Source organism: Aythya fuligula, chromosome 3 (assembly GCF_009819795.1).
Source record: "Aythya fuligula isolate bAytFul2 chromosome 3, bAytFul2.pri, whole genome shotgun sequence".
NCBI lineage: Eukaryota > Metazoa > Chordata > Aves > Anseriformes > Anatidae > Aythya > Aythya fuligula.
Genome location: NC_045561.1, coordinates 60,232,469 through 60,253,077, shown reverse-complemented (window position 1 = coordinate 60,253,077; position 20,609 = coordinate 60,232,469). Strand labels below are relative to the sequence as shown.

The 20,609-nt window shown below is 42.2% G+C and overlaps 1 protein-coding gene across 5 annotated transcripts in view; it reads left to right on the top strand.

Annotated features, from left to right (window-relative positions):
* The first annotated feature begins 1,558 nt into the window (after positions 1–1,558).
* SYNCRIP (synaptotagmin binding cytoplasmic RNA interacting protein) overlaps positions 1,559–20,609 on the top strand; it is a 25,503-nt gene continuing 6,452 nt past the window's right edge. For 3 of the 5 annotated variants that reach the window (XM_032184129.1, XM_032184128.1, XM_032184127.1), the window contains exons 1-10: positions 1,685–1,736; positions 2,870–3,029; positions 3,918–4,036; positions 4,223–4,330; positions 5,969–6,082; positions 6,183–6,359; positions 11,109–11,244; positions 12,141–12,346; positions 17,182–17,331; positions 18,599–18,720. In XM_032184129.1, coding sequence (XP_032040020.1) covers positions 2,882–3,029; positions 3,918–4,036; positions 4,223–4,330; positions 5,969–6,082; positions 6,183–6,359; positions 11,109–11,244; positions 12,141–12,346; positions 17,182–17,331; positions 18,599–18,720 — 1,280 coding nt within the window. In that variant the 5' untranslated portion in view covers positions 1,685–1,736; positions 2,870–2,881. Of the gene's footprint in view, positions 1,737–2,869; positions 3,030–3,917; positions 4,037–4,222; positions 4,331–5,968; positions 6,083–6,182; positions 6,360–11,108; positions 11,245–12,140; positions 12,347–17,181; positions 17,332–18,598; positions 18,721–20,609 lie in introns of all 5 variants that reach the window. The other 2 variants (XM_032184132.1, XM_032184131.1) reach the window with 1 other exon arrangement.

Sequence of the window (20,609 nt, the reverse complement as noted above, 5' to 3'; positions counted from 1 at the left end):
AATTAAAAAGCTGATTTTTTTTTTTAATGACACTTTCAAATTATAAATTAGCTGGAAAAATTGTGTACAGCTGCCTTGTGTGTGTTGCTGCTTCAGATTAACCTGGGAGTGGTAGGGCTTTTACTGAATTATTGCATCAAATGCTTGAAGAGGTTGTTCTTGTGTCACTGAGCAGCAGTTGCACATCTCACATACTTGCACACACGCCTGTGAATAGGTGAATTTCACATTTGGTGCCTGAATGTGTGCTGTAGCTGCCGCTGCTCGCTCCCCTGTGCCGGCTGAAGGATTTTTCATGGGTTAGAGATGCTGAAGGGTGCCTGGCTGCGTGCTGAGGGGTGGCAGCGGTTCTTTGTCACTGAGCTGCCTCGGAGGAAGGGAGTAATACCGGGTGCCTTCCTCCCTGCCTGGCTGGAGTTACAGGTCTGGCGGAGCCCATGGGGCTGCTTCCCAAGTCTCCTCCGCAAGGTGTGCAGGCGAGGCTTGCCGGGGGCTGGCAGCCGGGAGGATCCCCACACCAAACACACATCTGCCAGGGCTCTAGCAGGGGCTGGCCGCTTTTCTCCCCTCACGAGTCCCAAATGTCCCTGGGCTGCCCCAGCCCCAGGCGGCGCCTCCTCGTCCCTACCCCGCCTCAGGAGCCAGCGACCGTTACGGGGGCGGCGGCGGCCGTTGGCGGGAGCCGCCCTGAGGCGAGGGGAGAAGCCCCCTGAGGGGGCGGGCGTGCGGGGGGCGACCTGAGGGGGAGAAGCGGGCTGGGGGGCGAGGGGAGCCCGCCTGAGGGGCCAGAAGCGGCCTCAAGGGGGAGAACCGTCCTCAGGGCCGCCCTAGGAGCGGTGCCTGCCCGTTAAGGCAAAGGGGCGCGGCGCCTCCCCCTTCCTCCAGCGACAGCTCGCGGCTGCCGCGCTGGGGGCTGGCCGGCAGCCACACAAAGCGCCGCTCTCTCCTCTGCTCTGCTCTGCTCTCCCCTCCCTTTGTCTGCGTGGCTTTGTCTCCCCGCCGTTCCCCTCCCCGCCTCACGGGCCCGCGCCGTTCCCCCCCCCCTCCCTTTTGTGCCACCTGCGCACCGTGGGAACGGCCGCTCGCCCAATCGCGGCGCGCCGGGCTCGGGCACCGCATTTTATTTTATTAACTTATTTATATTTTATTCTTTTTTTACTATTATTATTACATTTTTATTTTTTATTATTCTGCACGAGGGAGGTGCGGGCGGGCGGCGTTGATCCCCCCGCCGCCGCCGCCACCACCGCTGCCGCCTCCCTCCTTCCTCAGCGGCGCGGCGCGTGCCCGAGGGGCGGGCGCGCGCGGGCGGGGCGCGGGGCCCTTGCGGAGCGGCCTGGGAGACCCCGGCTCTTGGGGCCGCGCCAGCGCGCGCGGCGGCGCCTCCTCCTCCTCCCCCTCCCTCCCTCCCCTCCCTCCCTCCCCTCTCTCTCTCTTCCCCCTCCCCTCCCCTCCTTTCCCCTCCCCTCCCCTCCCTCCTCTCCCCTCCCCGCCCCCCCCGCGCCGAGTGGAAGGGGCTGGGGTTGGTGCCAGCAGCGGCGTGAGCGCTCGAGCGGCCGCCATTTTACGCCAGCTCCAGCACACCGCCCGGACACGCGCCGAGGGAGCCCGCAGCACGGAGCGACGGGGCGGAGGGGGGAGCAGCTCCTCAGCCAGCCCGAGCCGCCTACGAGCAGCCCCCCGCGCCACAGCGCGCCCCGCAGCCCCCCTTCTGCACGCCGCTTCCAGCCCCGCAGGTCAGGCGAGGAGGAGGAGGAGGGAGGAGGGAAGGAGGAAGGGTGAGGGTGAGGGTGAGGAGGGGGCGGCCGGGCGGGGCCCTGCAGCGCTCTGGCGTCGCGGCCCGGCTGCCGTCGTGGCCGCTGCCGGTGGGCGGCTGGGCCCCGCTGGCTCGGCGCTAGGCCTCCGGAGGTGGAGGAGGAGGAAGAGGAGGAGGAGGCGGCCCCGGCTTGGGACGCGTGGCCGCCGCCTCATTGTCCCGCCGGCCCCATTCATTGCCGGGGGGAGCCGAGCGGCTCCTCCCGCACCCCCCTTCCCCTCCTCCTCCTCCTCCTCCTCCCCGTACAGCAGGCTGGCGGCGGGCCCCCGCATTGTTTCGGGGAGTAGGGGCTGAGCAGGGTGTGTGTGTGTGCTGTGTGTGGGGAGGGGGGGGCGGCGAGCTCCCGGCCGGGTGGTGAAATCGGGCCCGGGGTGTCGCAAGCGGCCTCCCGGGGGGGATACGGGTGAGAGGTGGGGAGCGGCTGCGGGGCTTTGGGGGGGGGGGAGGGGGTTGGAGCCGCTCCTCCCGCGGGAGCGTGGCGGGGAAAGGGAGGGTGGGGGGGGGGGGGGAAGTCGGTCACTGGAGGAAGTTGTAGGACATCTGAAGGCGCAGAGCACGTGTTAACATCGCGCTCATGGCGGCCGCCGCTGCCGTGGGTGGGTGCGGGCGAGCCAAGGGCGCTTTGTTCCTCTCGCTCGGCCCGGCCGGCACCGGGGAGGGGGAGCCCGGGGCCCCCGGCCGGCGGCTGGGCCGCGGAGGGTGTCGGCCCCGCCGCCCTCCCCCGCCGCTGGCTCCTTGCTCCGTCCCGAACTTGTTCGGAGCTCCGCGGTGGAGAGACTGGAGGGAGCGAGGTGAGTCAGTGTCTGGCTGGGTTGTGTAAAACCTGCAGTGAAAGCCACCCCACCCCCGCTAGGCAGCGGTGTCAGGGCTTTCCTTTGTGTTAGGGCTTCTTTTGAGGGATTTTGGGGGGCATCTCCCGAAGCAGAAAGTGTCACGGGAGTGGTCCGCGAGCTCACCGCCAGAGCAGGGCGGCCTGGTGCACGTGCTGTCACTTCAGCAGCTCTCCTGGAAGATATTTGTGGCTTAATTACGATGCTTATTGCGTTTGGACAGATATCTGGAAACATGGCTACTGAACACGTTAATGGGAATGGTACTGAAGAGCCTATGGACACTTCTGCTGCAGTTACCCATTCTGAGCATTTCCAGACATTGCTCGATGCTGGTTTACCACAGAAAGTTGCTGAAAAGCTAGATGAAATTTACGTTGCAGGTAAGGTGTAAAACTTGCAAAACCACACCTACAATACTTTACTATATTTGTCTGTCTTTGGGCTAAAATAGCAACTTCTCGTGGTTTCCAAAGTATGGGGACTGCAGTCTTACAAACATCTGTGGATTTTTGTTATTTAGCGCTTTAATGTGTCATAGTATTTTTCAGAGAAAAGCCTTGGACCAGGCTCCTTGGACTGAGGGTTGGGAAGAGGGAGGGGAAAAATTGCATGTGACTGTAGCAACCGCTGGAATAGGCATCAGATGAGTCTTAGAAGGGGCAGGTGATGTGGTCTTTGTGCATTTTTACAGTACTTCTAGGTAACTTTATGTAACTGAAGCCATGGTAGTCATCTTCTGGCGTAAATGTTACTTTGTGATATACTATTTGAGCTCATAGGTGCAAAAATTATTGTATGGAAATAGCTAGCATATTTAAAACTTGATTTTTTTTTTTTTTTGTTATTGTGATCATTCCTCTAGTGCTGCAGTTTATAGTCTGCTCCCAAACCATATCATGGTACCGTTGCTAGTCCAGCTAAGTCAGGTTTTGATAGAGTCTTCTGAATTCAGCTTCAGGATATTGAAAATTAACTTGGCCTGTGTAACATGTGAATTTCAGAGAAGTCAAATACATAAAGGTGGTAGAATCTATGATTCTAAGGTAGTAAATGTTACTCTAAATCTTAACTTTTTTTTTACAAACTTGATTTTAGAAAAAGTTACTTGTACTTAATATGTTTAACTTAGAGGGCTAAATAACTTCTAAAGTATTGTAACTTTAACCAGTGATTGATTTAGGGAACGCTGAAATATATTAGGTGTGTTAAATATGGTTAAACAAAGATTGCTGCCCACATGTAATTAGTAATTTTGTTCTTTTCTCTAGGGCTAGTTGCACATAGTGATCTAGATGAAAGAGCTATTGAAGCTTTAAAGGAATTTAATGAAGAAGGTGCACTGGCAGTGCTTCAACAGTTTAAAGACAGTGATCTCTCACATGTTCAGGTAACGTTAAGCAATTTAGAATATAATTGTTGAGGGATAAACTACTAGTAGACTGGCAAGAAGTTTGCTTAAATCTCTTCAGTGATCCATACATGATATGTAAAACAGGCCCTTTATTCATTCAAGGTAGAAATTGGTTCTGGCTTGTAATGTTCGCAGAACTGAAGATTAATGCATCTTTTGCAGAACAAAAGTGCCTTTTTATGTGGAGTCATGAAGACATACAGGCAGAGGGAAAAACAGGGGACCAAGGTGGCAGATTCTAGCAAAGGACCAGATGAGGCAAAAATTAAGGTATGTTCCTAGGAGATAAAAGGTATGAAGTCTCTCTGTGTTTTTTGTGTTTTTTTTTGTTTTGTTTTTGCAAAGCTCTTGTGACAGAGACCTTAATTCTTATAAAACTGTGATATTCTAGTAAAGGCTATTTTAGATTATTCATCATTATTTAAGAGCTGTCATTCACATTTTCATCTTCAAGAGAAAACTTACATCCTGTTCGTTACTGGGTCTGAATGTATATTGAAACATGAAAAAGATTGGACTGTTAGATTTATGAGCTGAGGATTGACTAGTTGAGACAGTTTTACTGTTTCATAGTTTTAGGAAACTTGTCAGCATAGATCTCTGAGTTTGGAATATGTAACTTCAGCTACTGGTTTGTTTTTTTTCCTCAATTCAGGTTTAAAGCAATTCCACAACAGGGAGATAGCATGTGTGTCATAATCTGTACCCAAAATTGTTTTAAAGGATACTTTATTTCTTCATGTGAGTGTCCTGATACCAAGAAACTCCTGTGTCCAGAGCTAGCCATACCACAACTTATATTAAATTCCATGACTAGCAACTTGTCCAAAGCTAAAGGAAAGGAAAACTTAAATATGCTTACTTGATGGTTCAGAAAAGTGAGAGTATCTTTCATCTTTAACTTTTTATGTGTAAAGTGCAAAATGAATGTGTTAAAGATTACAAATAACTATGTAGCTTGCAAAACTAGAATGTTTGTTTTTCTCACTTTGAGGCTGGGATGCTGGTAATTGTAATCCCTTTTTTTAAAAAAAGGGAAAAACCTACAAACAAGTGATACAGTTCTAGTCACCACCACACAAAACAGCAGTATGTATTAAGTAACTTAAAGTAGCATAGCTTTCACTGCTGATGGCTATAGCCTTTAAAGTCACTGCAATCTTCCAGTTGTGAAGTTAACTCCTGATTGTAATTGGACTTGTTAAATGTGCTGCTCCTTTGTGCGTAGAGTTGATGTGTCTTCGCACAAAATTGTTGAAGAAAAGACTACTTTCAGAGGAGTTTCTCATTAGATATTTTGCATACATTTGTAACTGTATGCAGCAATCAGAGTGAAGAGCAGTTGTGCTGGGATGCTGCGTGTGCCCACAAGGAACTGAGGGGAGGATGGGGAGGGATAACAGCATAGGAGGAAAGGAGTTTGATCACAACTTCAGCGGCGGGATACCTGAAGCAGAAAGAACAGTGTTCCAGGAGTGTAAGCACTTAAACATGTGTTCTTTAACTTCACACTCATGAGTAATCTCATTAAGTGAAGGGAACTTCTGTGCATAAACGTTTGCAGGATTGGGCATGCCAAAACAAGAAGTGGCTCGGACTGCTAAGATCTTCCTAATTAAAGAGAAGCTCGCTGTTCTATTACTTGGCCTCTTTTTTGTATGAAAATGAAGGAATCGGGAAAACTCCATGTGAACCTCCAATTTTCTAGTGTTTCTTTACCTGGCAGTTTTAATAATTGTTTTGCAAGTTTGTTGTTAAAGTGCTAGCAGTAGGCTTGTTCGCCTGTGAGAGTTTCAAAGCAATATAGTTTAAGATGAATTATGAGCATGTCTGTTGTCTGTGAATGAAGTACGCCTAAATTAGATGAATTTGCATGTGATTTTAACATTTTAAAATTCTTACTTGAAGGCACTCTTGGAGAGAACCGGCTACACTCTTGATGTGACTACTGGACAGAGAAAGTATGGTGGACCTCCTCCAGAGTCTGTATATTCAGGACAACAACCTTCCGTTGGTACAGAGGTATGGAGGAGGAGATGTTTGTGTAGATGTATTGCTTATATATATTAAAGAAAAAAAATAAATACACCCAATGAATAAAAATACTCTGTGCCTCTTGCAGATATTTGTGGGCAAGATTCCAAGAGACTTGTTTGAAGATGAACTTGTTCCATTATTTGAGAAAGCTGGCCCTATATGGGATCTCCGCTTAATGATGGATCCATTAACTGGTCTAAATAGAGGATATGCTTTTGTCACTTTTTGTACTAAAGAGGCAGCTCAGGAGGCTGTTAAACTGGTAAGTCTTCTTACATCTTTCTTCCTTTCTTTTTTTCTTTCTTTTTCTTTTTTTTTTTTTTTTTAAGAACACACTGTGGATTATAAGCTGTTGTCCTGATCCTAATGTCTGAATGCTTAAAATTCAACTGTGTCATTTTTAGATGATTTTACAAATGTCCACCAGGCATTTTTAAGTATTTTTACATAATTCTGTGTATAAATCTTTGATGGGCGTATTAGGGGCAGGAAATAAAGTAGATGGACTGCTGTTTGGTCCAGTTAGGTGAATCTTAACAAAAGTTGTCTTAGCAATACTGACTTCTGAGCTTGTCTGTGTTTGAATGAGTTTTAGAGAAGTGTTAGTGGAGATGCTGTATTACAAAGGAGTTGGTCAGGTTTTATGGTTTTGATTTGCTTGTGCACCAGCAGGGGGCACCATGCTGGGAAAATGCATCTGAAGTCACAGAATTTCATAAGATACTTCAGATGATAAGTAATCACTTTTGACTTGTAAGGTCTATCTTGTCTCATTTAGCTATCTGGAAAATGACAAAAGCTACCAGTTAAAAACTTCTCCAGTTTTAGACAGAGGTGTGAAATGGTCTGGTATAAGGAATGGGAAACTCTTAATAAGCTTTCCAGGTTTTATGTCCTCAATCCTTACACTGCTCTTTTGTTTTTCTGGTTACATGAAATTTGAATTCTTTGAGCTAGTTAGTGCTGCACTGATGTGGCTGAGATCACAATGCATGGTGTGATCCTAAGAGTGCTAACTGTACTCGTTCTGAGGCGTGCTGATACTGTACTAATACGGCAGGGTTAAGACCTCTCTTTTGTATTAAGGGACACCTTAGGTCATTAAGGTACCTTGCTAACCCTCATGCTTGACACGAATCAGGCTGAAGATAGAAATGCCTCCCAAAAAATATTGAAATATCTTCAAAAAAAAAAAAAAAAAAAAAGTACAAAAAAAAGTCTGGTATCTACTGTTTAGCTTTTTAAACAAGCATGTCTGGTGTGTTCCTGTGTGCAATCCAAATATACTTAGGATAACTGTTTGCATATACCTCTTTGTACTTTCTTTGTCAGCCTAGCTATTTATATTTTGTGTAAACTCATGAGTTACTCACATGACTTACCCAAAGAGCGAAACAAATTTAAATATATTATCAGAAGCGTCTATTAAATGAAAAGGAGTTTTTCTTCAGTTAGCTCTATTTTGCTTAAATGCAGCATGCTCCTGAGGGGGATCTGCAAAGTTATTCAGATTGTGTTTGCATAAAAGTTACAGCTCAGGTCCTGGCCTCAGTCTTCATTGAACAATCTGAGGGAATGGAAGGAGGTCCCTTTATATTTGATCTTTGCTATGCAGGAAAAAATACAGCATTGCATGTTGTTTCTCAGCTAGATAGCCACAGAGTGTAATAGTTGAAAAGCATTGGGGTTGGTACAGCAGTTTTTCAGCCTTCATGCTAACCTTTGAAGGCAGGGTTAGCTCTAAACTGGATCCTGTGACGTTTGTTAGCTTTTGAATAGTCCCAGTTGACTGGGTAGTTTGGTGTGTTAGAAGTTGCCCAAGGTGCCTGAGTGATTTGCAAGGGTACCAGAAAAGTATGACCATGTGGCTTAGTTGAAAATTATGGGTCTGTGTCTTGTAGTTTTTTATACATGCATGGGAGAGGTTGCTGAAAGACCTATGAGAAATTCTACCCTCTTGGGTCATAGTTATTTTAACAGGCAGTGTTCTTTCTGACACTACTTCTGATGTGTAGACAGCTTGTTTCAGGGATTTCTGGATATCATGGAACTGGGGATTCTCTGCTTCCCATCCCTTTGCCAGAGGCTTTTTTTTCCCCATTCATGATTCTGAAATGTACCAAAAATGAGAATAAAAATCTCTGCATTGCTTTGGTTTTCCAACTAATAGACAGCTACGAGGCTTTGTCAATACTCAAGCAGCAGAAAATACACTGACTGTCTTCAGGCTCTTGCAATTGGTGTAACATATTCTGCATGTGATTCACTTCTGCATAGCTATGGTATCATTCAGAGACTTTATATTATCTTCATATAATACTGAACCAATATTTTAGGTAAACTTAATGTTGACTTCTTCTATTCATCCACCAGAAGAAACCTTGCACTTAAAAGGTTGAAGCCCTGATTTTGTTTATGCATAGCTCCAGCAGCTTACAAAGAGAGATCCCAAAATTTTGTTTGAAATACTTTTGGTGCTGTGCTTGAGACAAAAATGGAACAATGATGTGGCTTGATCCTGAGAAGACACTCAGATATGAACAGTAGTTAACTTCATGTCCAATACTTAATCCAGTGTACAGGTGTCAATCCCCCCAGCCAGTTAAGTAGAAGCAGCATCTCAAGTGCTGTTCACCCAAGTACCAGCTGTTACAAGTCAGGTCTGACTTTCTTCAGGCATTTTTCTCCCTGTCCACGTGCTTGCATCTCCCTTCTGTTTACACTCTTTCAGCTATGAATTACAGTTCCAGTTGTGTGTTCATGTGCACACTCAATTCCTAATATTTCATATGAAACTGTTAGATTTCAGTTTTGGAAAAGATTTCTGAGTGATGAGGGTTACTGCAGACATGCACAAAATTAAATACTTGCGGGCCAAGCTTATAGGAGAATGTATACTGCATGCTACTGTATATAGTTTTAAGCTTTAGTTTTAAGCTATAGTTTTAAGTTTTTTGACTAGAGCTAATGTAAATTTGATCAAAATGCAGGTACAGGTGCAGATATCCCTATTAAGCAGTTTGCCAGCTAGACACAGTAGTGCAGGTTGCTTGCTGCTGGAACCAAACTGCAGGTGAAAGTGGATGAAATGACAAGACAGACTTTACCTGTTTGTGAATCAGTTCTTGAGGAACTTAGCAAAAAAATATATATATATTTTTTGGTATCTAGGGGGTGCTAATGTCTCTGCTGACTTGAGGCATTGCTTCAGTGGTGACGAGGGAAAAGTGTTATGCTGACCTTGCTAATTTGGTAGCACACACACAAATTAAGATTTGGGCCCATAGGTATCTAATCTAAGTTTGCAGCTGCTTTGCAAACTGTTTGCCTAAAAAACACTAATTGTGTGTGTAGGAGCATCTAGCTCTAGACTATTTCATCTGTGGTAGGATAAACATATGATAGAAAGTAGTAAAGTATGATAGTACGGAGAAAAAAAACTGTAGAAACTAGTATCAACATGGATTAGCAATGCTAGACTACTTACTTTTCTTTGAAGTTATGAAAAGTTTTTGGTATGAGGTATAAGAGAGCTTCTATTTTGGATTAAATATGAAGTTAGGCTTTGGTCTTAAATTCTAACAGGAGCAGCCAGATAGTACCTTCTCTTATCCATATATACTTCAGTTGAAGAAGAATCAATTTGTCTTGTATCCAGACTAATAAGCTGCTAGCTTTTTTGTAAACCTGTTTCTTTAAAGGATTTTTTTTTCCAGATTGTATAATCTTCTCTTTGTTAATGCGTACAAGTCTTCGTCAGTGTTCATAAATACATATATATAAATACGTCTTCCTGTGTGGTTTTGTTTCAGACTTTAAAATCAACTCTTCCACTGCTACACAGTCAACAGATAGGGAGATGTCTTTCACTGTATTGTGTTATGCTTTGCGACATAACTAGTTGGAAAGATGCCACTCAAGATCCTTTTAGCATGTACAGTTTTTTTCAGTTTACTTCTTGTACAATTGTATAGCTTTGAAAGTCTTCAGTGATGTAGTTTTTGTTTGTAATGGCTAAATATAAATACATCTTCACCCTGGTTTTTAGTGCCCTAAGCAAGAAGGGGGTGTGGGAAAACTTGCTTATGTGGGAAGTTTACCACCAGACACAAAATCACTCACAGAATAAATAGCTAGATTAAATTTTGAAAAGCTATCCTACTACTTGTCAATAAAATGTTGACCACAAAATACATTTTCCTAGCTAAAGAATTGCCTGTTGCAGGGCTTGCAGTGCAGGAAAGTGGTTGATGTACCACCAGTTGACCTCCCAGCTGCTTATTTGGATGATACATGTCTGTCTGCATCGCAATGAAGGGCATTTTTGTCAGCAGATGTCTACAGTAATAGTTTTTTTCCCCTTGAACTGTTGATGTGTTCAGAGTGTTTTCTAAACAGTCTGTTTGGGGAACGGAATATGAACAGAAGCCTTAGGGTTTCAAAGCAATAGAAGTCTCTTTTTGCCGTTTGCTGTCTCTATCCATGTAATCTACATGCTTGGGAAAGAATTTGGCAATTGCTCTTGTATGCTTTGTGGAGAAGACCCGATCATGGCTTTCCTTTGTGAACTGTGTGGAGCTTTGGAAGGGAATCTGACTTCAATTGTGACACCTGTCTTCTATTAGACACACAATACAATTTAAGAATTCACAGATGCAATCTGTAGAGGAACCTGAATTTTGTTCTGTGCTGTTGTGAAGGGGGAGTAGCCTTGATCTTGTTGGTTTGGACATATTAACCTTTTGTGGTTCTGCATGAAGAAGTCTAAAGATCTATGTATTAAGACGAAGGCTTGAACAAGAAAGGAAGGGTAGTTGTGGGCTGCCACTGTGGAGATAACTTAGAGAGCATGGGTATAATGCAAAATATTTGAGTATATATCATAAGAACGTGTTAATCGCTGAAGAATTTAATATATTACTAAATTTGCAGAAGCAAAAGATTTGGTATTGCTACTGTTGGACGGGAGTGAAAGTTATGTGTGACTGATGATTGTCTGTTTTTCTTTCAGTACAACAATCATGAAATTCGTTCTGGAAAACACATTGGTGTATGCATCTCTGTTGCCAATAATAGGCTTTTTGTTGGTTCTATTCCTAAGAGTAAAACCAAGGAGCAAATTGTTGAAGAATTCAGCAAAGTAACAGGTAACTGAGTAACTGCTTCATACAGCTAGAGGGTGGCAAACGTGATCGGTGATGAAGTATTTTTAACCATCTTTTGGCTTATGGTTGAATGACAATGAATTCAAACTGAGATGACTTAGCATTTGTCCTGATTTTTATTTATTTAAAACAAAACAAAAAATCTGACTGCTGAGGGATGAAATATTTGTAATTAAACAAGGTGTGCAGTTCCAAGTTTTACTGAGAAAATGTGTGTATTGTTTAAAAAAGCCATTCAAACAGATGGTTTAATTATGTCAGTGCTAATTGATGTTTTAAAGCTTTTCAAGACAGAACTGAAGCAGGTTGGGAAACATAACTAGTTCTGTGCTTCAGAGTTCTTACTGATTTGATAAGGATCTGTTTCTGTTAACAGCATATAAACTCCGTCAGGTAACGTTTTACGGCTTCCTGTGTTACTGAATGATATACTTTAGGTTCCTTGGAGCAACACTGAAACTCTTAGATGTCATGAAATCATGCAAGTTTAACCTTTTGTTCTTTGGACATCCGTGGAAAAAACAGATGCTGATAAGTATTGTGACTTAGGGGGTGGGTTGAGAAGAAAAGTGACAAAGCACAACTTTGGGTTGCACTCCCTGCTCTGTTCAGTGAGATGGAAGGTATTCTTCTGTAGCTTCTAAGCTTTCTTCACTTAATAAAAGGGATCCTAAGTTGGGATAGTCCAATGACTCTTGGAGAATGTGGGTCTTGAAAGTAGGGAAGTTTTAATAAGCACACAGTCTGAAAAGACTAGCATGTTAGTGCTTATCTGGAACTGCTAATCAGATGTGTACTTCTCGGAAAGATAATCCTTACTTTATAATACAAACTCATGGATTAAAGCCATAACAAAGGAATATTTTGCTTATTTTCAGAGGGCCTTACAGATGTCATATTGTATCATCAGCCCGATGACAAGAAAAAGAACCGGGGTTTCTGTTTCCTTGAATATGAAGATCACAAGACTGCTGCTCAGGCCAGACGTAGGTTAATGAGTGGCAAGGTGAAAGTCTGGGGAAATGTTGTTACAGTTGAATGGGCTGACCCTATAGAAGACCCAGATCCCGAAGTCATGGCAAAGGTAATAAAGCTGTAAGGGAAACATAATATAAGTAAAGTGCCTTGTTCCAAAGTAAGTACTTCTTAATATGAGCATAAGTTTAAATAGCATCTTGCAGCCCTCTTGAAAGAAATGTTGTAAGCGAGATGATAAAAATAAGAATGCACTCTAGAATTAATGTGAATTCAAAAAACTATTGGCAGATGTTATCTTGTGCTCCCAAGGATGAATGATACGTATGCTGGTGTAGTTGATTCCTAATCTGGAAGTGGTGGTGGTGACTCCCCAAAATAAAACGACTTTGTAGATTAGTATGTGGTGGCACAGAAATCCAGAAATGATCAGAGAACAAGCCTTAATGATTTTTAACCCTGGAACCACATGTTTATCACTTCAGAGGTAGAACATTACAGTAACACACACAAATTGGGATTTTTTAAAGCTATCCTGTAGAAGTTACTTTTGAGTATTTAAGTAATTACTTTGTATTTGGAACTCAGTATTTTTGACTTGGGTGCAGTGTTAAATCTGTAAAATATTAAGACTGGTAATATTTTGGAGTTGGAGTATTTCAGTTAAGCTAAGGTCTGAACTTCAACATCTTGAATTACATTACAGCACATTATTTTGCTGTAGAAATATTAACCTTTTTTTTTTTTTTTCCCCATCAGATAATGCCCAGACCTATCTTTTTCAATCATGTTGTGTAGCTGAGTTGTTTCATGGAAGCTCCTAGCTAGTCTATATCCTTTTCTCTTTCTCTGTATTTGCTTTTTGTCATTGCTTTTACTCTTGTTTGAGACATGTCACTTGCTGGAGTCCTACTTTGATGGACCTAGTAATACAGTGTGGCTGGGATCTCCTCTTTGGTGAGCCATAAGGGAAAAGGGTTGGGGCAGGGACTCATTTTTAGGAGAAAAAAAAAAAAGCCTGCTTTTATAACATCGCTATCACAGAAGCTCTTGTACTACCCAGTTTGCAGACTTCATTTTTTTGCCCTGTATCATATATGATCAACAGCAGGGAAGAGTCTTGCAGGTAGAAGTGGTCAGAGGTGGCATTTCCTATATGTGGCAGTCTATCTGATCAGTTTCTTGGCTCAGGAAATCCTACTCCAACAAACTGTTGAATTAGCACAAACTTCTGCTGACATGACCACATAGATAAGCGGGGTGTGATAGGGGATGTGATGAGGTAGGTGTCTTTCTGAAGTAAGTTTATAAATGTCGGAATGAAAGGCTAAAGAAATCAGTGTTTTGTGGCATTTGATATTCATTTTTTGAATGTTATGTTTTAATACCTCAAAGTTTTTGTATTTAAAATGGGAAATGTGCAGAAAATGTTACATTTTATTGCTATTTGCCAAATACAGACAGTTGATGCAAAAGGGAATGGAAATGTGAATGAGAATGCTGAAAAAGTAGAGTGCACAGTTTGTGGCTGTATGCAGAAGCAGAGGCAAGTGTTGGTGTCTGACTTTTCTGGCTTGCTGCATCCCTTAGTTTATTCTTACAACAAGGAAAGGCTCTGTTCCAGTCTTCCTTGCCCACTTCAAGTACATTTACAGAAAGCCTGATCACATTTGGCCCCTCTGGAGGTGTTAGGTTTGCTTTCTGGAGTTTACTGCTGTGTTACGTTTAAGAGCAGCCCAGCTACTTGTCACAGTCACGCTGATCTCCCAGCTGTGAGCTGCAGGTTGGCCGTCTGCTCCTGAGCGCTGTCATTAGGGAGCAAAGGGAGAGCTCTTGGCCCTGGTCTCGCACATTCCTTTGGTAGAAGGCTCTGGGGGAAACACTGTGAGTAGGAGGTTGCTTTCATCACAATAATCATCTGGTCTGCAGCGTGCTCATCCACATTACCAGAAAAGAAAGTCCATAAGAGCAAAGCATGGGGAAGGCAGATTCACCTCGGTAGCTAGATGGTGAACAGCATTGTTCTAAATACCTGGCAGAAAAGCATGCCAATTCATCAGTGTATTGACACCTACTAATTTACAATTCTGAAGTGTTTTCTCAAGCCTTTTTTTCCGTTCTCCTCCAGACTTTTGTTTAAATGTTGCAGAGTGTGCTACATGGACGTGTACTTACCAAATATTGAAGCACTTGAAATTTAAAGGGGGTGTTACCTTAAATATGAAGTACCTTCAGTGTGAGGAGGAGAAAAGCTAGCTTTCGAAGCTACAGATGTATGTGCTAGAGGAGTGCAGTACTTGTTCTGACAGATCAGTGTATGTGTATAATCAGTGAAGTAATTGATTTCTAGTCCAAACTTTTTTCTAACTTCCAGTGGTTTTGTTGATAGTTCTTTTCTCCTAAGCAGCGTTTTGATGCCTCTTACATTTTAAATTATTCCTGTAACGTGGCTGAGGCTACAGAGCATGTGCTAGATTGGCAGGTTAAGCAGCTAAATAAAGTCTTGTGCTCATGGCTGCCTGGTAGATTACAGGAGAGGAGACAGGGACTAACCTTTGAAGAACATAGTAACAAAGCTTGAAGTGTTTGTACTCTAGGTAAAAGGGGGAAAAGGAACAGATCCCAGTAGTTCTGGGGGTAGTCCAGCCTTCAGCAGTTTTACAAGTGGGCCCTGCCTTTATGACAAAATGCTGCTGTGCACTTGCACATAGGATAGCGGGCTATATTGCTTGGTTTAGATGTGCATTCCTCGTTACAACCTACAAGCCTTAATCAAGAAGACTTTTTTAACCTCTTACCTTAAATGAAGTGAAAATAGTTCCTTCTTTCACCCTACGCTTTGACCTGCCTGTTAGTTTTGACATGTTCCTTGACTGGTTGAGCTGCACTTCTGGTCTGTAACGTGGCCAAAGATATTATTGAGGTGTTAGAGATTAATGGATTTGTCTATGTGGGAGAAAAATTTAAACTAATTTCTTATTAAAAAAAAAAATAATGTCCTGTTAGTACTAAAATCTTGTACTAAAAAGATGGTTTCTTCTTGAGGTTTTTAATCATATCTGACACTAAATGTGTCAGTCATTGTGGACTGGTGAAGGCTTCTTAGGGTTGGTTCCTCCTGAGATGCAAGTTTTCATCCTTTCCTAAAGTATAAGAGTAAGGAACATTTGTTTGCATTTTACCAGTTTTAAAAGCAGGTGGTTACAAAGCAAAACTTCTGTTATTCTCTGAAACAAAATAAGGTAAGGTAAAGTAAATGATTAGAATGGTTTACTGAAAAGGGTTCTTGGAAGGCACACAGTTCGCTTGTACTATCAAGGCATATAGGAGAAGCTTAACACAGGATAGGAGAAAGCTTTCCTTGTGGAGCTGGCTGTGACTTTTTTTATCCCCTGAGAATCAGCAAGAATAGCTATTGCCAAAGGCTAGAATTGATTCTCTAGATGAGATTTATAGTCTTGTAGTATCCTTTTTTTTTTCCCAAGCTCTGCATCCCATCCGAGTTCTGCAATCAAGTGAGACAAGTTTATTTGTAACTTTAATTACACAGTAATTATGTCTTATACAACAGGTGTTGGGGTTTACTGAATTCCTGTGTTTTGTAGGAGCAGAGATCTTAGCTCAGCTTCAGGGAATTGAAGCATGCTTTCTGTGGTCCTTTGGTACCCCGTGTTACTTGCAGTGACCTTTGGGACTAGGAATGGGAAGTCAGAAGCTGCCGTGTACCATGTTCACTTGCTTTTTGTCATCAGCTAGTTAGAAGCCACTAACAGTGGACGGGGTGTGGAAAGATGTTGCAGTTCTTTGTGGCCGATTGGCAGCTGCACTGTAGGAAAGTAAGGCTGTAATGTCAGCACGTGGTGGCAGTGTGTGGAAGGGGCTCCCCCAGCATGTAAGAGAGGCTTATAAATTGCCAGAACTCACAGGTGATGTCATGCAAAAATGATAATGTCCAGACATTTAGTGTAACCTCGGTGTGGGGGCAAGGACAAGCCTTTGAATGCTTCCAGTCCAGTAACATACGTGATTTGCAGGTGTCCAGTGCATGCTGACTGGTTTATCTAGTATCAGTCTTTGTCAGATTGCCTTGTTTTCTTTCATCTTAAAGCAGTTGGTGGTTGGTTCAACTTGGCACTGATGGTGTAGTCACTGTCAGGCAGTTAACAAGATGTATCTAAACCCTTCAGATAACTAGCCTTTCTGATCCTAAAAGCTGCCTAGCACTCTTCATGTAGCGTACAAGCCATATTGCATGCTTTAGAGGGGGAGGGAGTAGGTTTTCAGTTAATTTGAGGTGGCTGTTTCTCAAGGAAAAGACGCAGTTTGACTTGTGAGAAAGTCCAAGGGTGACCTGGCAATGTCAGCCTTCGTATCCTTTTCTGTATTTCTTCCCTCTTGTAACCGTGGATTCAGGTCACTGAGTGCTCCTCAGGCAAGCGCAGTCCTGCTGCTAGGTATTTGGTGTAGCTGTAGCAGGGAAGCCACAAGTTAAGCAGCTTGAGAGCTGCAGTGCTGTCACCTCTGACCTAGATATTACAGTGATGACTGTTCTGCAAAACCTGTCTAAACAATGGAATGTTTTGATAACTTAATTATTTTGTGTGTAACCAGTCTCAGTTGCCTTCTTTCAAATTTGAAAGCGTTCCTGACTTGAAAATTACTGCTGCTAGGATTTTTTTCAAACGTTAACAGAAACTGTGTTGACTTTCAGGATACTGGTGCTATGTAATCGTGTTGGAAAATTGATCTAATATTTTTAGCAGTCAGGGATGTTTGCTGCCAACTTGTGCTGTATGAATATATATATATATGAGTATATATTTACATAACTACCTCTATAAAATGTAGTACTTAAAATGTAATGATATTTTCAGTGCTGCCAATAGTAATGACTTGCAAAACTTTTTGTCTAAATAGTGTTTTTAATTTTTTTTTTTTTTCTAGGTAAAAGTTCTGTTTGTACGCAATCTTGCCAATACTGTAACAGAGGAGATACTAGAAAAGGCCTTCAGTCAATTTGGAAAGCTAGAGCGAGTGAAGAAGCTAAAAGACTATGCTTTCATCCATTTTGATGAACGGGATGGTGCTGTAAAGGTAAGTGAAGAGGGCTGTACCCCCTGTGTGTGCGTGTGACTAAGTGTAACATTTTGAAGCTGTATACTTCTAACTTCAGAAAAAATCTGTCTGGAGGAGTGTTCAAAGGCTTCCGATGTCTTTGTCCTCTCTGGGTGTCTCCTAAGAAAATTCATTTGCTAATTTGAAAAACTAGATCTTAGATGCACCTAAGTAGTTTTTCTGATGAATATCTGAGCTAGTCATACCCGTTATCAGTTGAAATTGAAGTGCCAGAAGTTGAGTGACTCTTCTCACCAAGTTAGCAGTAGACTAGTGCAGTTTCTCTAGGACAGGTGATAAAAAAAAATTAGATCATCTTTTTATTTTCTAGGAACAGAATGACTTCCTTTTTATGGTGTGGAATAATCACCTTTTCTTTTCATGAGAAGTGTGGGACAGCTGAGGAATTGTCTTCCCTGGATTTTGTTAGCATGGTCTTGCTGGATTTTCTCTGGTCATCTGTTGTTAGGAAGGGAAAGTGCACTTCCTCTCCTGCCTATAGTGTGTCTATTTTTATGTCCCGTGGGAGGATACAGCAGGATACAAGGGGATTCAGCTTTTCTTGTTCATCCAGATGCCTTGAAGCAGATGCTTATGAAGATGATGGAAAGAATCTTCTCACAGGATATGTATCCTGTCGAGGCTCAGAGTCCCTAGAAGTGGTAGAATCTTTAGGATTCCTCTGCTTAAAATTAACTTGTAGCAATTACTGTGACCCATGGGAAACATGCGCGTGTGTTGGTGTGGTTTTTGTTTTATTTTTTTTAAGTGAGAATGACACACGTACTCTTTTTTTTTTTTTTTGGGGGGGGGGAGGGGGGCCTGGCTTAAAAAAGAAGTTACTACATGTAAAATAAAGACATAAAAACATACACTCGTCTCTAGTTTTAGTACCATTTGTGTTAATGCTAACAGGAGACATTTACTGCCAATATTTTTTGCTGTCCTTTCAGAAATTAATTCTGTCCCTTCATTAACTGAAACAACTTAAAAGATTGAAGCCTATTTAGAATTTTTAGTGGGAGACTTTCAAGCTTATACACACCATCCTGGGTTTGAGAACTAAGTTAAGAGGAAATGCATAACTTCCTGGAACCCATAATGCTGTGCTGTCTAATTTTTTTAGATTTATATTGTTGTTTTAGCTATGGATAACATTTAAAAATGCATATTCTAAAGGATAGAGTAAACTTAATAACTTCGGATATGCTTAGAAGTATATTTAAAGTCTGGTTAATTCCTTCAGGCAATGGAAGAAATGAATGGCAAAGATTTAGAGGGAGAAAACATTGAAATTGTTTTTGCTAAGCCACCAGATCAAAAAAGGAAAGAACGGAAAGCTCAGAGACAAGCGGCTAAAAATCAGATGTAAGTGTAAATGCATGCACATACCTTGTATTACTTCTGAAAGACATGTATATTCGTACAGAACTAGAACTTGGGGTAGTTCATAGCTTTACCATAGTGTATACAGGTTCTTTGGCTTCTCTGAAAATGTTGGATGCGTTTAAGTTGTTTGTGTTTTACTTAAGGTCTAGGAGGGAGCGCTGTTTGTGAGAATTCAGGTACTGTTTTGATCAATGGGCGTATGAGCAACAGAAATGCTTGCAGGTCATTAAATGTGCACCCTTCTTGCTTTAGAATAAAAAGTTTCCTGTATTTCTGCACTGATCTGTCCCATGAATGTATTCAGCAGCATGTATTCCTTTTATCAGACCTAGAAGTACTGATACAGGTCCCCTGTTTAAGAAAATACTCTCTGAAGGAAGGATCCTGGCATACTTTTTTGCCATTTCCAGAAGACAGATTATTCATGAAGTTTCTAAAGTCACACTAATAAAGATCTCCTGTTAATAAATGCTGAACATGGCAAACAATGCATTGCTTGCCACTGTGTTCTGCTTAATGTTCTCGCATATTTATCTTCTTGGATATCTTGTAGCTTTCCTAACCATCTTCCCTCCCCCACCGTATTTCCAAAAATAACTTCTGCCAGTGCTGCTGTGCAGCATACAAGAAGGCAGAATAGTGAGGTTACCAGATTAATACAGATCTCCAGATGGTGACCTAGCGTACGCATGGAACTGCTTAAGTTTGCCCTGCTTATAGGTGTCGTAACTTTCTTGGCCCTTTTGTTCTCCTTCCTTAGGCATCTGGTGTTACTGTAAGCAGTCAGCTTCATTATTCTTTTGCTCCTCTTCTGTGCTAGGCCTTTTCTGTTCTGCCTATTTTTTTTTGGCAATACTTTCTTTCTCTATATTCTGCATCTTTTCAACACCACAATAAAAAACAGATTAATTATAATTTGAAATACTGTTGAAAGTTGTACTACTTGCCTCTTGACATTGGCAACTGTTTGCATGGTTTTGTTGTCTCTGGTTGGAGATGCACATTCTCTAGTTGAATTTGAGTAATACCAGAAAAATCTTACAGTGCAGTAGACAGTTCTGCTAGCTTTGTGTTCAAGATCTGGTAGTGGTCCATTTCTAGTGGAGGAAAAGGAAGATATTCCTAAAAGGTGCTCGATCAGTTAAGTGCTGTGTGATTTCCCTTCCATTGCCCCTACCTGTTCTTCGCAGGTAATCTGGGATTCAGAATTATTAGTTCTGGATATTAACATGTATTTATAACACTGGGCTTCTTTTGACATGTGACACCTTTAATATATATTAATATAATGATGTCTGTTATCTCCACACACCCCCTTTACTTGGTGCGTGCTTGATTTTGTGGATATAGGTAAACTAGGGCTGTCTGTTGTTTTTTCTAGTCAGAGGTAAAGTAAATCCAGTTGTTCAGTCCTTTCTAGTTCTTTTGTTCAGGAATTTGAAATGTTCCTTTACTTTTATGAACTGTTAATGCATCTTAGGCAGGAAAGCAGCTAGTTTCATTAGGTATGTTTGGACTTTGAACGGTTTATTCATAAGTGAATTGTAAGGGCTTTTAATTTTCTTAGGATTCTAAAAGGTGAGAGGGAGTAGAATGATATGTGTGTTAAGTCTGTATCCTAGTTACTTGGAAAGTTTGGAGTGACATCTTAAGGTCTTAGAGGTGTCTTGCAGTTTGTAATATATTTACAGTTGTAGTTGTAAAAATAGTTTTTATATAAACTTGCATATAGCTATAGATTCAATCTGACTCATACGTTATGTACCTGGTGATCTTAACCTCCCAGTATATAAGTGACTTTTTAATGAGTAAGAAGCATTTTGAATCGTACCTTTCCTGCTTAAAACCCCTCGTGGCTGTCAGGAGTA